Source organism: Nelumbo nucifera, chromosome 8 (assembly GCF_055504915.1).
Source record: "Nelumbo nucifera cultivar China Antique chromosome 8, China Antique-T2T, whole genome shotgun sequence".
NCBI classification, from domain to species: Eukaryota; Viridiplantae; Streptophyta; class Magnoliopsida; order Proteales; family Nelumbonaceae; genus Nelumbo; species Nelumbo nucifera.
Genome location: NC_142656.1, coordinates 19,157,990 through 19,176,684, shown reverse-complemented (window position 1 = coordinate 19,176,684; position 18,695 = coordinate 19,157,990). Strand labels below are relative to the sequence as shown.

The window sequence follows — 18,695 nt, the reverse complement described above, 5'->3', positions numbered from 1 at the left end:
GATGGATCTCAGACCCCTATTTCGGGTCAGGGTGATGCCAAACTCACTCATAACCTTTCTCTTGGATCTGTTTTTCATGTGCCCCAGCTACATAAAAAATTGTTGTCTGTTAGTTCTCTCACGAAATCCCATAATTGCTCAGTGACTTTTTTTCCTGTTGTGTTTTTCCGGACCTGAGCACGGGGAAGATGATTGGAAGTGGGCATGAAGTTGATGGAGTCTACCTCTTTGATGGACCCTCAGAGCATGGACTGTCAATCTAGACTGAGTTTTGTTCAAATGAAAAAATTAGTATTTTGAAATTATGGCATTGTCGTCTTGGTCATATGTTTTGCAATTCTGTAAAGCTTTTGTTTCCAAACTTGTTTGACTCTATGCCAAAGTTGAATTTTGAATGTGAAGTTTGTCATCTGTCCAAACAATGTAGAACCACATATTTTGCAAGCAATAAAATGAGTAATGTTGCTTTCCATTTGATCCATATTGATGTTTAGGGCCCATATGCTATCCCTTGCATGGGTGGGTATAAATATTTCATCCTCTCCATTGATGATTATAGTTGGTATACATGGCTCTACTTGATGAAAAGTCGGGATGAAGTTCCTATGATTGTTCAAAACTTCATGAATATGGTAGAGACACGGTTTGAGAAAAGAGTGAAGATAATAAGATCTGACAATGCCAAAGAATACTTTGAACATCAGTTGTATAGAGTTCTGGAAGATTGGGGTATTATTCACCAAAGTTCATGTAGTCATACTCCACAACAAAATGGGGTGGCTGAAAGGAAGAACAAGCATGTCGTTGAAGTTGCTCGTGGTCTACTGTTTCAAACTCATGTTCCCACTCGTTTCTAGGGTGATGCTACTGAGATAGTTGTGTATCTTATTAACAGACTCCCATCAAGGAACTTCTCTTTCCTGATGAACCTCCTTTTAATCTCCCCCTCAAGATCTTTGGTTGTATTTGTTTTGTTCATGATATGAGTCCTTCTCGGCGTAAGTTTGATCCTAAATCAGTTAAATGTGTCTTCCTTGGTTACTCTCCAGTCCAAAAAGGCTATAGATGCTTTGATGCTTTATCTGGTAAGAGATATGTCTCTAAGGATATCTTTTTGGAGTCCTCTTCCTTTTTCTAGTCATCCCGTCCTTCTATTCAGGGGGAGAATGCGAGTGAAGATCGGACTCCCTTCTATCTTCCTGCTCCTACCTCTATCCCTCCCTCTCTTCCTTGTAATGATGGTATTCCTTCTCCTCCTCTTCCTATGTATCAACCTCAGTCCTGACAACAGTTTTTCATCAGGCGTAGTAAGAGGGTGGCTCCTGAAGTAGAATGCCCATCACAATCTGATTCCCTAGACTCAAGTAATTTTGAACCTCCTGACAATCCTATTATTGATTCTAACCTTGATCTTTCCTATTGCCATTTGAAAAGGGAAGAGGACATGTAGCAAGTATCCTATTACTGACTATGTGTCTTATGGTGCTCTCTCACCTTCCTATTGTGCCTATATTTCTGCCATCTCTTTTGTTTCCATCCCTTGTAGTGTTACAGAGGCAATGCAGTCTCCTCACTAGAAGTAAGCTATGAACCAAGAAATGGAGGCCCTAATAAAGAACCAGACTTGGGAGGTTGTTCATTGCCCTAAAAATAAGATTCTTGTTGGGTGTAAGTGGATTTATACTGTTAAGCACAAGGAAGATGGCTCGATTGAGAGGTACAAAGCTTGACTTGTAGCCAAAGGATACACTCAAACTTATGGCATTGATTATCTAGAAACCTTTGCTCCAGTTGCTAAAATGAACTCTATTCGTGTGATCTTGTCTCTTGCTGCCCATTACTCTTGGCCTTTATATCAAATGGATGTAAGGAATGTCTTCCTTAATGGGGACATACAAGAGGAAGTGTATATGGACTTACCACCTAGGGTAAGCTTTCTTAACAGTAAAGGAAAAGTCGTCCGCCTAAAGAAGTCCTTGTATGGGCTTAAACAGTCCCCGAGAGCCTAGTTTGACAAGTTTAGAAATGCTACCTTAAAGATTGGGTTTGCTCAATCTCAGGCTGACCACACCTTATTCATTGTAAGAGTTGATGGTAGAGTAACAATGTTGATAGCCTATGTTGATGACATTGTTGTGACAGGTGATGATATCATAGGTATGTTTCAATTAAAGTCCTTCCTCGCTTCTAAATTTGAGATTAAGGACTTTGGTGATCTTCAATATTTTCTTGGCATTGAAGTTTCAAGATCCAATAAGGGAATTTTTTTGTCACAAAGGAAGTATGTACTTGATTTGCTTCATGAAGTTGGGAAATTAGGGTGTAAGCCTACAAAAACTCCAATTGATAACCACAAGTTGAGTTCCACTGAAGGAGAAATTCTTCCAGACATGGGGATATATCAAAGATTGGTAGGCCGCCTTTTGTATCTCTGTTTGACTAGACCTGACATATCCTATGTTGTTGGAGTGGTTAGCCAATATATGCATGAACCCAAGACATCTCATATGCAGGTAGTTAACAGAATTTTAGCCTACCTGAAAGGATACCCTGGTAAAGGGATGTTGTATTCCAATCACGGCCATCTAAAGATTGAGGCTTACACAAATGATGATTGGGTAGGGTCCATTGATGATAGAAGATCTACATCTGGTTATTGTGCCTTAGTGGGAGGCAATGTGGTTTCATGGAAAAGAAAGAAACAATCTTTGGTTGCTCATTCTAGTGTTGAGGCAGAGTACAGGGCAATGGCTCATGGAGTGTCTGAACTACTCTAGTTGAAGATCTTATTGACTGAGACGGGCATCCAAACAGATATCCCAATGAGACTATATTGTGACAATCAAGCAGCCATAAATATTGCCCACAATCCTGTCCAACGTTATCGTACAAAGCATATTGAGGTGGATAGACACTTCATTAGAGAAAAGGTTGCTAGCGGAGAGATTTGCCTTCCTTTTGTAAGGTTAGAACACCAACTAGCTGATTGCCTTACTAAAGGTGTCCACCATCCAAAGTTTGCTAAGAACCTTGATAAGCTGAGTATGATTGACATATATGCTCAGCTTGAGGTGGAGTGTTGAGATTGCTTGGACAGGGGTGTTTTTGGACCTTTTGCTCTTCCTTGTACTCATTTTGTATTTGGGCGCCCAAGTAGGGGCTTCCTTGTAATTTACTACTTTCAAAGTATAAAGATCTTTTGAGGGTGTAAACAGTAACAAGAACACACCTCTCGACACATCTCTTCTTCTTCTTCTTCTTCTTCTTCTCTCCTCTTGCTTTCTCTCTTCTAAACCCTAGCTTTAACTTTTGTTTGTCAACTTTCTAAAATTAGTAATCATAATTTTACTAAAAATAGTAATTATGAGAATTATTATAAACAATAAGTTTCAAAGCTATCATAAATAGTAAGTTCAAAATAGCTATAAAATTCTAAAATAAAGAACCCTATTCTTAAGACACCTACAACTAGCAAATAAATAAATTAATTAAGACAATACAACTCTTTGCTTTTGTATCTGCATCACTAGTGTTGTGCATTTATCTATGTATAGACTGTAGGGGTATTAATGTCTTTTTTGAAGGGATGGGATATCCATCACATGGACGTCCAAGTCTTGCAGAAAGGACTGAGCGAATTTCAAAAAAAAATTTCTCCCATCTTTGCAGGGAATCGAATTCCCTATTTTAGAAAACATATTTTCAAGGATCAATCTTGAACCATGAACCAAATCAGATCTGAACCAAAAGGAGTAGGAGGGAGGATATACTTGATACGGAGAAACAGTATCTCCCAATGGAGGTGTTCACGCCCAAGGAATGATCCAAAATCTGCTCCCACTGAAGATGGCGCAGTGAAGGATGGAGCAGAATCAGCAATGTTCTTCCAAAAGAACTTGACCCTTCGCAAGAATCAACTGGATGGCTTGTGGGTATAGCTCCAACCAATCTTTTCCCAAAAGATTGGAATCAAGATCAGATCTTGATTTCTCCCAAGAACTGGAGATCGAACTGAAGGTGATGGCGGCGGCAGGAAGGAGGCGGCAAGAGAGAATTTGCAAGGTGCAGAAATCTCTCTTCTTGTGATTTTCAGCTCTGGAGAGAATTGAACATCAATCACTAACTGTCTTCGCCCCTTTCTTCTTTCATAATCTTAAAGGGATCAGCTCCTAATCTCATTAGGAGTTGCTAATCCAAATCATATTTGGGTTAGAAGTCCCTTTAAGTGATAAGGGATAACCCTTATCTTATTTGCAGATCAGATCAGCCATCTCCTAATCTAATTAGGAGGCTTCCCGATCTAAATTTCATTTAGATCTTGGACTCTCTAAGTGGATAGGGTCTAGGCCCAATCCTATCAGCTGATCCATATCAGAATTCGCCTCCCTTTTTAATTGACTGATCAAATCAGCCCAGTTCGAAATGGGCTTAAGGCCCATTTAAGGTTATGTACTCACTTAGCCTTCCAAACTGCTGCCCAGTTGGGCTTCCTTGTATGGCGTGGGACCCAAACATTGATCTACACATCAGCCACATGGGTTCAGCCCAGCCTTTGTTACAAGGCCTGGCCGAATACACTGTTATGGACAGTGCACCCCCTGAATCCCATCTTATGGGCTCTATGGGCCCAACACTTACCCTAAGTGGTCCTTGGGCCAAGCCACCTTGTAACACCCAGGGACTGTGAGCAGATGCAAGATTAGCCCATCAGGTATTATCCTCAATGGTCTTACACTTAACCTCTCAGCCCATAATGATCATACACTGCCCGACAAGAGAGGACCTCTCCCTCGGCTGCAAGGAACAGTGTTGCACTCTCTACTTATATGGATCCCGGGAATTAAAACCTTTTGCAAACCATTTCGAAACCATAACATATATATATCTTTATATAAATATATTTTGCAAAACAAAATCTCAACAATTGAAATCGGCTACCGGAAGTCTTGGTTTCCATCAGAGAGAGTGCATCCCCGATCATTACCTTTGTCCGACAAAGGGGCTGATCCTGTCACTATGATCACCCACTCAGATGAATTCTCAGACTGTCCCAACATACCCAGGTTTTGACCCCCACTAAGGATCTCACTGATTGGTACATCAAAGACAGCCCAATCCGACATCTAGTGTAGTATCATAATCGAGTCTAGGGGTTAGGTGTAACTTTCCAGTTTTGCCCATCTATTTTCAAGGTCCAGGGCAATACTGGAAATCTGGTCCGGTTCAAAGGTTCTATTAATCCTACACTGTATGTGCCTAGGGTCTCACTCTAGCAGCTGAGACAGGCCACCCCAACCGACTTGGTGGTACCACAGTGTCAGCCTTGTCAGGATAGGTCTCCCCAGACCGATCCACTAGCTGTGAATGTTCTAAACTAACACGAGTCTCATTAAGTGTCCAGTTTAAGGGTATTACACAGAAACATACCAAGGGAACATGAATCAAATATGCACTTTTATTCATTTACAATAAACTCATAAAGTACATCATTCTTGATTGAAGCTAAGGGCATACAAAACTTTTTATGTTCCTTTTATTAGTTGTATTGTTTCCCTACTAAATATACTAATAGAGGTGTCGCTAGCCATACTTTTTGGCTCTCATTCTTTTCTATTCTCTTCTCCTCTCGCCTCTCCTCTTCCTCTCTGTTTTCTCTCTTTAACTTTGATAATAACTGGGTAATCAATAGGTCACAAATTAGAACCTCTTATGTGTCTATCTCTGATGTAATAGCTCATAGCAGGCAGCAAACCCGGCTTAAGATTGATAACACAACCCAAAAATGTAGAAAAATAAAATATGGCTACAGACTTAATATGCAAAGGAAAACAAACTATAAAAAGTTACACACCACTCCAAATATGTGAAACCAATTTCTAAAGATGATAAAGTATGCCTTGGTTCAAGCTTTTCTAGTCTCATGTCAAAAAACTATCCCAATAAAGATTTAGGACTGAATGAATATAAAACTGAATTTCTACTATTTGCATGGTAAAAATCTCAAAAAATACCAACCTTCAACCTATGTGGGGGAAGGGGAAGGAGAATAGAGTTCGATCAGTCCTCTCTCCATTCACCTAATTACTTTTATTAACTTAATCACAATGGACATGATTACAATGATGCCCTTAATGGGGCGCTCAGCTGATGAACAAAACATAAAAGAAATAAAAATAGTTAACAGGACCATATGAAAAGATCCATTAACATAAACATAGATAATAAAATAAGACAAGAAATAAAAGAACACCGGGACCTATTTGGCCCAGTCTCTCTACGAATAGGAAGGTCACCGTTTGAGATAGTAATGGGGTTCAAGCCACAACATCCTATTGATCTTGTAGCCTTGCCTATAACTTCCAGGTCCAACCAGGAAGCTGAAGATTTCACTAGGCATATCCATGACAGACATGAAGATGTTCAACAAACGGTTGCCCTTAGTAATGAGAAATATAAAACTAAGACAGATGCATATGGAAGGTTTATGAAGTTTAATGTAGGTGACAAGGTGATGGTTTGCATAAGGCCTGAACGATTTCCAAAAGAGGTATTTCAGAAATAACATTCTAGAAAGTCGGGACCTTACACAATACTAAAAGAGGCTTGGTTCAAATGCTTACTTATTGGAACTGCCTGAGGATGTCCACATAAGCCCTATTTTCAATGTAGAAGATTTGAGTTCCTACCATGTCATCATCAGGAAGAAAATGAATGGAGCAAGTTAGGCTTCCTATTGTCCAGAAGAAACCAGAAGCTATTCAGGTGTTCTTGATAAGCAACTTATTTCTACAAGGTCTAGATAAATTCATAAAGCGATGGTTAAATGGCAAAGGAAACCAGTATCAAAAAGCATGTGGATCACTGATGCAAAGTTCCAAAAGCTTGAGCCTGAACTTTATGAGCGATATCAAGAGTTCAACTAGCCAAGTTTCTAAATCCAGGGAGGATTGATGACAAAGCATTTGATGGGCTGAAAGTTTACAATTGCAAGTTGTTGAAGTTTGACCTGCCCTAGAATTCTGTCTTGTTCGTTGACTGTAAAGTAAACAGCAAGAAGTAGGAGAGGAAAGAAGAGGAGAGAAAAGAGAGGAAAGAGAGAAAGGCTGGTTCAAATTAGAGAAAAAGTTTTCCCTAGATTCGGCCAGACCTATTATTATATTATTAACTTATTGGAAAATACTTAAGTGCCCTTCTTTAAGTAAGAGGCACTCGAACTAACATAACAGTACACATCAACATTCTCTACAAGTACAAAGGACCGAAATACCCCTTCACTAACACCACTAACACTCCCCCTCAAGCTGGTGAATATATATCATATAATCCCAGCTTGTTACATATGTAGTCCACTCTCCCCCGACTCAAACCTTTTGTAAACAAGTCTGCCCACTGGTTTCCCGTACTAACATATGCAGTTTCTATCACCCCATTCAGCACCTTCTCTCTCACAAAATGACAGTCAACTTCGATGTGCTTGGTTCTTTCATGAAACACCGGATTGGAAGAGATATGAACCGCTGCCTGATTGTCACAATAGAGCTTCATTGGAGTACTGATGTCATATCCTATCTCCTGTAGAAGGTTCCTCAGCCACACTAATTCACAAGCAGTATGTGCCATGGCCCTATATTCTGCTTCTTGCCACAACTGTTTGCTTCTTACTTTTCCACGTTACCAGGTTACCCCCCAGAAAGGTGCAATAGCCTATGGTAGATCGTCTATCAGACATAGAACCTGCCCAATCAGCATCGGTGTATCCTTCTACTACCAGTTTTCCACCACTCCTGTACAGCAAACCACGACCAGGAGCTCCTTTCAGATACCTCACAATCCTTAGCACTGCATTCCAATGTGGGACCAAAGGTTTCTGCATGAACTAACTCACCACACTAACCGCAAATGAAATATCTGGCCGAGTAATGGTTAGATAGTTTAGTTTGCCTACAAGTCGTCGGTATCTGCCAGGGTCTTCAAATACTTCACCTATATCACTGCTCAGCCTCGTATTTGTTTCCATAGGTGTCTCAGCCGGTTTATACCCAACAACCCTGTTTCTTCCAGTAAATCAAGCACATATTTCCTCTGACACAAATTAATGCCATGCTTAGATCTTGCTACCTCTATGCCCAAAAAGTATTTCAACTTGCCAAGGTCCTTTGTCTGAAAGTGTTCCTGTAGGAATGCCTTCAATCTGTCAATGTCCATTTTATCATTCCCAGTCACAACGATATCATCCACATACACCACCAATATTATTTTGCCTGCCGACGAGTCAAAACTGAAGACAGAGTGATCAACTTGGCATTGTTTCATACCAAACTTCTTGACCACCTCACTGAACCTACCAAACCATGCTCAAGGGGACTGTTTAAGTCCATAAATAGCCTTCTTAAGTCTACATACCTTACCATCCTCCCCCTGAGCAACAAACCCTGGTGGTTGCTCCATGTAGACCTCCTTGAGCAAATCACCATGCAAAAAGGCATTTTTGATATCTAGCTGATGGAGAGGCCAATCATACATAGCTGCAAGGGAGATGACGACACGAACTGACCCTATCTTAGCAACCGGGGAGAATGTCTCTGTGTAATCAATACCATAGGTTTGGGAGTACCCTTTGGCAACCAGTCGCGCCTTCAGGCGCTCAACACGACCATCTGGCAAGTACTTAACACTATACACCCACTTACAACCGACAGCCTGCTTCCCAGGAGGAAGAGCGGTGAGATCCCAAGTGTGATTATGATGCAGAGCAGAGAGCTCTTCTTCCATAGCACGCACCACTCTGGAGAGGTAAGGGCTTCCTGGACATCCTTAGGAACAACCACGGAGGATAACAAAGAGATGAAGTGGCGATGGGAGGTGGAGAGGTGGGTAAGTGAAACAAAATTGGAAATAGGGTGAAGGGTGCAAGTGCGTTTACCTTTCCGGAAGGCAATAGGAAGATCTAGGTCGGAGGCTGGTGTCGGAGCTGGAGCTGGATCTGTCGACGGTGATGAAGCTGGAAGAGCTGCAGCCGGTACACGCGGGCGATGTGTATACACGTGACGGATGGGTGGACGGTCAACCGACGGTGGCACCGGAGGCAAGGACGTAGGCATGACTGGAACCAGAGGAGGTGGATCAGCCACAGGAAGAGGAAGAGGAGGTGGTGATGTGGAGGAAGCAGCAGCACCAGACCCCACGAAGAACGGAGTAGACTCGAAGAATGTAACATCAGCACATACCAAGGAACGACGAGAACTGGGATGATAACACTTGTACCCTTTCTGAGTTCGGGAATAGCCAAGGAAGATACACTTCAGGGAACGTGCATCTAACTTGTCAGTCCCGGGACCCAGATTATGAACGAAGCAGACACACCCAAATACCCGAGGAGAAAGCGGAAACGGAGACATGTTGGGGAATAAGACACTAAAAGGAGAACGACCATCAAGGATAGACGTGGGCATCCGATTAATTAAGAAACAAGAGGTGAGCATTGCATCGCTCCAAAAGATTTTGGGAACATTCATGTGGTGCATGAGGGAGCGTGCCGTTTCTACAAGATGGCGGTTCTTTCTCTTAGCAATCCCATTTTGTTGCGGAGTGTAGGTACATGAAGTTTGGTGTATAATGCCATGTTGGTCCAAGTATTCTTGAAAAGATGAAGACAAGTATTCACGACCATTATCAGAACGGAAAATTTTGATGTGAACGCCAAATTGATTGCGGATCTCAGCATAAAATTTCTAGAAGATGGCAAATAATTCACTTCTTTCTTTCATTAAATAGAGCCACGTCATTCTTGAACAGTCATCAACAAAAATAACAAAATATCGGTATCCATTATATGACATCACTTTATAAGGACCCAAACATCTGAATGAATTAAAGAAAAAAGACTCGACACACGGTTATCGACCCTAGAACGAAAGGGAACACGATGGTGTTTCCCAAATTGACATGACTCACAATCTAAAACAGAAAGTTGACTCAATGAAGGGACTAAGGACTGCAACACTTTCAGCGAAGGATGACCAAATCTACAATGCCACTAGAGAGGAGAAATGGATGACTGAAGGGCCGTTGACGTTCGTCCACCACCATCAAGATAATATAGTCCACCGGCTTCATGCCCTCCACCAATCTTCATCCCCGTCTTGAGATCTTGAAAAACACACATAGAAGGGTAAAATGTGATGGAGCACTTAAGGGACTTGGTCAGCTTACTAATAGACATAAGATTAAATGGAAGCTTAGGTACATATAAAACAGAGGATAGGGATACAGGGTCTAGGTCAACATTACCAATACCACAGATAGATGATGTGGAGCCATTAGCAAGGGTAACAGATTGTGACGTTGAGCAATGAGTGAGAGATAAAAACACACCTGGAGTTCCCGTCATGTGATCAGAGGCTCCAGAGTCAATAATCCAGGGGTTGGGTGTGGATGCCAAACAAGCCATACCTGAGTGTGCAAAGGAAGTTGTGTTCTGCTGCGACTTGGATTGAACAAACCTCTCATACTCATCCCGAGGAACACTCACCATCTCCTTGCCTGGACCATCTGAGGGAGTAGAAGGCATCGGGTCAGCTGACCGGTTCTCCTGTCTAGAGCTGAAACTGGTGTCACTAGTCATGGCATGGTTGGCCCACGTCGAGGGAGGACCATGTAAGTCATAGCAGTAGTTAATGGTATGTCCATCCAAACCACAATGAGTACACTTCCGTGGACCCGAGCCACGTCCTCTACCACGAGCTCCCCTTGAATCTCTGCCTCTAGTACGACCACCACCACGGATATGTGTAGATCCACCACTACCACTCCTGCCAGGCTGGGCTCCTCGAGCCCCACTTCTGCCACCTCGACCTCTCAACACTGCAAATGCTGATTTATCGGAGACATTAGAATCCATAGATCCAATGGAAGCCCTCCGAAGACGAGCAAACACCTCCTCTAAAGATGGGCTCGTACTGGTTCATACCAAGACTTCAGCCCCACCAGAAACCGTGTCACATCAAGCTGCTCTCGCTGTTGTTGTTGAACTTTGACATCAGAAGTGAGAGGATGATAGACATTTAACTCATTACGGATATTCCTCACACTGGCATAGTACTCCTCAAGGCTCTGATTTCCCTGTTGCAGATTGAAGTATTCCTGATACAGTTGATATACCCTAGTGGTATTATCCTGACCTGAATACAATTTCTTAGCATGATCCCACACCTCTTTGGCTGTGTCAAGAAACATGAAGTTCACACTGATTTTAGGTTCCATACTGTTCCACAACCATGTAATGATCTGTGCATCTTCCTGTTCCCAGTCTTCATACTCCTGAGAATTAGCGGGGGGTTTCTCCTCTCTTATATGCCTCACTTTCTTTTTCGCCTTCAGAAAAACCTCTACAGACTTGGCTCAAGGGACATAATTCTCTCCACTCAGTTTAATGGAGGTCATTTGGACATTCAGGTAGTCAGTAGATATCATGACACTAGGTTTACTATCACTGTTATTTGCCATTGCCGAACTCCCTTATCACTGAATTCTGAGCACTGACTTATGAGCACTACACACTGCACACTACACATAGACACTTCACCGAAATCTGCACACTGATTTCAACAGTAATAAATACTGAGAACTGCAACACCACAAACCCTACTCACCGAAATCTGCACACTGATTTCAGCAGTATTAAATGCTGAAAACTGCAACACCACAACCCCTACTCACCGAAGTCTACACACTGATTTCAGCGATATCAAATGCTGAAAACCACACTTGTAACATCACAAACCCTAATCCACAGCTACAGGAAGTTTCACCATTAAGTAGACACTATTGCCCTTCGAATCACACACAAACCAGAATAAACCCTAGCATACTGCAATCTGAAAACCCATCATGCGAACTGTACTACACCTCTCATGTATTCCATAACAGATAATATGCATAAAAAAACTTTACCTCATCGCCTGAAGGCCAACCACACGAAGGGCTGAGACACCACTGCACCACACGTACCAGCCCTAACTAGGGCTTAGAAACCACAGCAACCAATCACCAACGACATAATTGAAGGCATAGGAACCTCCTAGGGAAGAGGGCGATCACTCCTTTTCAGCCCTTTTCCCAGTCTCCAACTCACAGCTGAGAACCCAAGAGAAACCCTAATTCGAATGCACAGAAGACAGAATTCTAGCAAGTCTGATTTGTTGAACCTCGCTCTGATACCATGTTGAAGTTTGACCTGCCCTAGAATTCTGTCTTGTTCGTTGACTGTAAAGTAAACAGCAAGTAGGAGAGGAAAGAAGAAGAGAGAAAAGAGAGAAAGGCTGGTTCGAATTAGAGAAAAAGTTTTCCCTGGATTCGGCCAGACCTGTTATTATATTATTAACTTATTGGAAAAGACTTAAGTGCCCTTCTTTGAGTAAGAGGCACTCGAACTAACATAACAGTACACATCAACATTCTCAACAAGTACAAAGGACCGAAATACCCCTTCACTAACACCACTAACACAAGTAAAAAAGAAACTCAAACCATACCAAAGCCTAAACCATCACCAAGACCAAACACATGATTAGACCTACCCATTCCCATTATCCATATCTACATTCCTATTTCTAGCCCATATCCATACCCAAAATCCACGTCCATGGCCAGCCAACCCATTAACTGGAGAATGGATCGGAAATTAATGCAAGTTCAACAAACTTTGATGTTGGAGTTTCTTGGAATTAAAGAAAGCATGTGGAAGGTCATAGTCATCTTGAAGTCTTAGTCACTGGGAAGTTGAAGTTGCAGTTTTTTTAGGAGAATTAATTAGAGAGTAGTAATTAAGATTTAATGCTAGTTTCCTTCCCTAGCAAGAAGGCTTTCATAAAAGAATGTAGTAATCTGTTTCAATAGTGAATGAGTTCAGTTTGTTCTTGAGAATTTTGTGCTTTGATGGCTTGACTCCATTTACATAGAGGTGTAACTCCCCTTCTAATTGGTGCAACTCTAGTAGGGCTGCAACTTGGGTGGGATTAGCCTGAAGCCAACCCTAACCCAACCCAATTGGGTTGGGTTGGTGATCATGTTAGGGTTAGGGTTGAAATGTATGAACCAGAATTAACTTCGGTAGGGTTAAGGTTGATCCTTTGGACAACCCGGCCCAATCCAAACCTGACTATTGTGTACGCACACAGACACACACACTTATATGATATGTTCTTGTGGCTAATATTAGCAGTCATTAGTGGTTTTCTTTCCATAATTTTATGTTTCATTATTGATTTCAAGATTTCAAATTTTCAATTGAAGATTTATCATAAGTCATAACTCATAATAGACTCTAATCATTTGAAGCATTTATTTTTCTAACTTCAGTACTAAAAAGAATCAATAAAAACATCAAACAAACAAATGTATTAAAATTGAGTCTAGATCTGAATTTGATCGACTTTATGAGGTGGGAGTAAGGTTGGGTTGGGTTAAGGTTAGGGTTGGGGGTTTAGAACTTTTGGTTAGGTTAGGATTGGCCAAAACCCAACCTAACCCAGCCCAATTTGCACCCCTTAACTCCAATCTAGAATTAGAGTACTAAGGTGAGTTGCCAAAGACTCAAATTCAAGACTGTGTGACTCAGCCCACTATTCCCTTTCTCAACATCCTATCACATATCCTTCATTCTCAAGCTGCATACTCGAGTTTTAGTGAACAGTTAAGTATGTTAAGAGAAGGAAGAAGAAAAAGAAGAAGAAGAAGAAGAGATGTAGAGTTTTACAAAAATTCTAAAGGCTAATACTAAGATATTGTGAGACTGAAGCCTACACTTCAAGGCTTATACTTGTACATTAGTAGATACTAGTGGCTCCCTCACACCTTTGTATTTTAAAACATTGTTTTGGACTTCAACTGGATATTAGAGATAATGTTGTCTCAATCATTACTTGTGGCTCAAATTTAAGTGGTTAAAACTTGTCCATATGGATATGGCTTGATTTTGGTGTCATATACACAACATTTGGCTCTCTATGCAATAAGATCATGATTACCCATTTGGACAAATTTGATCAAGAAATGGCCAACTTACAGTCAGCCATCCTGACAAATTTGATCAAGAAATGGTCTCATGTTGGTATTGGTCAGGTTGGTGGTCCTTCTGGCTGTTTTGTTTTAGTGCAGGTACTGTTTGGCGGGTCCCTTTCAGGTTGCTTCTGTGTTTTAGGTGGTATTTTGTCTTTGGAGTTGTATTTTATTCTCTTGACACTACAAGGCATCTTTTGGGGAAACCTAGCTTTTGGAGTTTGATATTTTGTTTTCTCCTTGTCCTTATCTTCCACTTTTATGTGCATCTTGTATAGGGGTGTTTACAGTCTGGTTCAGTGTGGTTTGGAGAAGATCTCAGACCAAACCAGTAAACTACGGTTTGAGAAATTTCTAAATCGAACCAAACCGTTTTATTATGGTTTGGTGCAGTTTCTAATACGGTTTGGGGACTTTGGACCATTCTATGATTCTTTTGGGCTTAACCCAACCCAAATAGCTCCCCTAAAACTTAAAACTTAAAACTTTTATTTATTATTTTATTATAAAATAAAGAGTTCATTATATATTTATAATTTTAGCATTCCATTTAGAATTTTAGATATATTATATATAATGTTTATATATCATATATCTACATTATATATATAATTTCAGTTTATGGTTTGGTTTGGTTTATAAAATTCAATAAACCAAACCAAAACCGTAAACCGCAATTTAGAAAATTCTCAAACCGAACCAAACCATTTATAGGTATAAACCGAACCAAACTGCAAATTCGGTTTGGTTCGATTCGGTTTTGCGGTTTGAACTATATAATGAACACCCCTAATCTTGTATACTTTTTAATATTAATATAATATTTTGAGAAAAGACATGGTATTAATAAGGACTCTTACTATATGACCCATCTTGTCCACGAAACCATTGCCTAGAGAAAACAAAATCCCTTTTGGATTGCCACCTGGAAATAGCAAGATATGCAAGGAATAAATAAAGCAACAATGAAAATGCTAGAAAGTTCTCTAATAATTTTTATTAAAAGGACTGTAATTAGATTCAATGATCACTGCACTAGTGCATCTTATTTTCAAAAGAAGAGAGGAGCTAGTCACAAGTAATAACTCACCGGGTTAGATGTTTTGGGTCATATGTTGCATAGACAACATCATAGTGCCCATTGACAGAATCTACAAGCTCTAGGTCACCTGTCAACATATCCCACCTGCAAAGACCATTCTTAGAGAGATAAATAGCCTGACCTATTGAAAAAGAGAAAAAAAAAGGATATTCATTTGACTTACTCATATCTCTTATGTCGGTCAAGGCTCAAAACCACATCAAAGACAGTATCCAAATTTGCATCAACAACTCCAACAGACTTTAAGAGGACACCTTTCTCACTCTACATAGAGTGAAAAGATTTTAAAGAAAATGTTAAAGATTATAGGATAGAGGACAATAATGCAAATTAGACATTGAACTTAATAGCAGTCAGCAAGATCCAAAAGATAGTGTCAATAACCTTTTTTTCTGCCATTCACATCTAATATTGGCATGGTTTAAAATGTCCCTAATTTCCCTAATATTTCCACAACATATTTCCATTTCCATGGGTAACGGCACAAAATTTTACCAAAATCGACATTCTCCATGAACACTACCAGCAACATGTGGAGTACAAGAGATAGTTTCCATGACAAATTTCAATTTCCACTTCCATGGGTAGCAACATGAAATTTTACTGGAATTGACATATTCCCTAGTGAACGCTACCAGCACTATGTGGAGTACAAGATATTGAGAATATGTATTTGGGAGGGGCATTGTTGTCTTCCATTCTTGTTTGTATTTGGGTGCTCATATAGGGGTATAAATGTAATTTTTTCTTTGATATAAGATGCACTTTTTGGTTACACACCCTCTTCTCCCGTAACTCTCTTCTTCCTCCTCTATTCTTCTTCTCTCTTCTTCTACCTCTTCTTCTTCCTCTTCTCTTCTTCTCTTCCTCCAACACTCTTACAAATTGGTATCAGAGCGGGAAGGAATATTGGAAGAGCCTTCTTTGTCAACTCTCGAACTCAGGAAAACCTGGTAACATCATATCGCCACCAGATGACATCAGCAGTCCGTATAGGTACCAACAACAACTCTTGAAACTGGTTCAGTTTGGTGCTCCTTGATTTTAGGGATTTTTTTGGTATGGTTCTCATCTTCATTTAATGCTCCTATGATTTTTCCTGGATTCCGCACTTAGAAATTAATAGAAAAATACTGGTACGATGTTTGGATTTTTCTCCTCTCCATTTGAGGTTGGTACTTGCTTGAAAATTGTTGTTCTTGGGTCGTTTGACTCCTCTAGACGTATGGGAAGTGGTTCCACATTTTCTGAACCCTAGGTATTTTTTGGGAGATTTTGTTCTCCTCATATATTATCATCAGTTCAGTTTTTGGCCTCCTATTGGACCCCAACCAAGTGTTTCCCTATCTTAGTGGATCTAGTGTGTGTCGGTTGGTTGTTGGAGTGTTGTAGAGCTGTCAAGAAACCTATCCAAGTCAAATGAAATTGTTGAAGGAAATAGACTGTTTTTGGAGTGCTCCTGAGAAATGCTCATGTCTCTAGTGGTATGATGACACATTGTGAAACTTGATGGAACCAACTTCCTATAGTGGTCTCAACCAACCAAGCTTACTATAGGAGGTAAGGTTAAGCTGGGATTCATTACTAGTAAGGAGGGGATGCCAAAAGGCCCAAAACCTGATGACCCAAATTTTGCCAAATGGGAACAGGATAATTCTTTGGTTATGTCATGGTCGGTGTGTTCGATGCAGCCTCATAATACCCATAACTGTATATTCCTCTCCACTACCAAGGATATTTTGGATCATGTTATAGCTATGTACTTCTAGGCGAAAAAATACAGCTCAAGTCTACCAACTCTAGAGAGAAGCCTGTAATATGCATCAAGGGGAGAGGATTGTAGCCATGTACTTCTCTTCCTTGCAGTCTCCATGGGAGAAATGGACCATCTAGAGGCCTTAGAGTGGATGAATCCCAAGGATGGTGAACAGTACCGAAAGTACATTGAGAAAAACCGAGTGTTTGATTTCTTAGCAAGGTTGAATGCTGAGTATGATTTTACCCAACATCATATCTCGAGTGCAAATATTGCTTCTCTTGCTACTGCAAACTCCTTGGTACAAGGAGAGGGGAGTAGAAGAGTTTCCATGATGCGGACTTCAGTGATGGACCATTCAGCTTACATGTCCTCCAAACGCAAGCAGTGTGTAAATAAACATGGTGTTAATGAAAAGCCTCATTAAGCGGTATGTGAATACTACAAGAAGCCAAAACCCACCAAGGACAAAGTGTTGGAAACTAAATCCACATTTAAAGCCTTAAAAATTTAAAACAACAAAGAAGGGAAATGCTCATCTTGCTACTACTGCAGTTAATTGCCTTCCTCCTAGTGTGCATGTACCTACACATGATCCCTTTGATGTGAGGGAGAAGCTCAAGATCCTACTAACTCATCTTGAGAAGTTTGGGTCCCCTTCATGACCACTATGCCTTTCCAATTCACTTATAAATTGGCCCTAGGGAAGTAAAAATCACTGTAGATGGTGGATCTCAGACTCCAATTTCTAGCTTGGATGAAGTCAAGCTTACTCATTATCTTTCCCTGAGCTTTATTCTTCGTGTTCCCCAGTTATACAAAAAACCTTTTATTTGTTAGTTCTCTTACCAAATATATTAATTTTTTAGTGACCTTTTTTCCTTCTCATTATGCTTTTTAGGACATAAAAATTTGGAGGACGATTGGAACTGGACATAAAGCTGATGGAGTTTACCTTTTTTATCAAGTCTCTAAGCAAGGATTACTATGCCAGACCGAGTAATGTTGAAAGGAAAATTTGAGTCTTTTGAAGATATGCAAGTCCATTAAGTTTTTGTTACCAAACTTGTGTAAGTTTGTGTCCATTTTAAGTATGCAATGTTAAATCTGTCATCTCTCAAAACAATGTAGAACTACATATCTTGCAAGTAATAGAAAGAGTAACGTTGCTTTCAGCATGATATACACTACTTTTTGGGGTCTATACTATCCTTGTATGGGTGGCTATAAATATTTTATACTATTCATTGATGATTACTTTAGATATACTTGGCTATACCTGATGAAGAGTAGAGATGAAGTTCCTTCCATTGTTCAACACTTTTTTAAAATGGTAGAAACACAATTTGAGAAGAACATCAAGATAAAAAGGTCTGGCAATGCGAGTATTTTGAAAAGCATCTATGACTCTTCCTTGTAAAAAGGGGCAATTCATCAAAGCTCATGTTCCCATACTCCATAGCAAAATGGTGTAGCAGAACACATTCTTTTGCCTATAACCTTAGTTTCTTAGCTTTGTTTACTGATTTGGAACAAGATAATAATTAAAAAAGGTATGTCAATGGTTCTTTTATCATTTCATAAAATATCATTCTATACTTTTCGTATTGTACAATATTTCCACCATGTCGATAATTTCTACAATATTCCATATGATATTTCTGATATGTTTCCTATATTTGGGAAATCGACATTTCCACCGACACCGACATTTTAAACCTTGAATATCAGTGGCGAATATATCATTTGATGCTCAAATCAAGTTTAGTAGAATTCTCT

At 40.2% G+C, this 18,695-nt stretch overlaps 1 protein-coding gene across 6 annotated transcripts in view; it reads right to left on the bottom strand.

The window, feature by feature from the left end:
• LOC104589049 (protein ENHANCED DISEASE RESISTANCE 2-like) overlaps positions 1 to 18,695 on the bottom strand; it is a 170,368-nt gene that overhangs the window by 104,052 nt on the left and 47,621 nt on the right. For all 6 annotated transcript variants that reach the window (XM_088893219.1, XM_088893220.1, XM_010247229.3 and 3 more), the window contains 3 exons: positions 15,324 to 15,424; positions 15,149 to 15,244; positions 14,919 to 14,983 (listed from right to left, as the gene is read on the bottom strand). In XM_088893219.1, the coding sequence (XP_088749345.1) occupies positions 14,919 to 14,983; positions 15,149 to 15,244; positions 15,324 to 15,424 (262 nt within the window). The remainder of the gene's footprint in view (positions 1 to 14,918; positions 14,984 to 15,148; positions 15,245 to 15,323; positions 15,425 to 18,695) is intronic.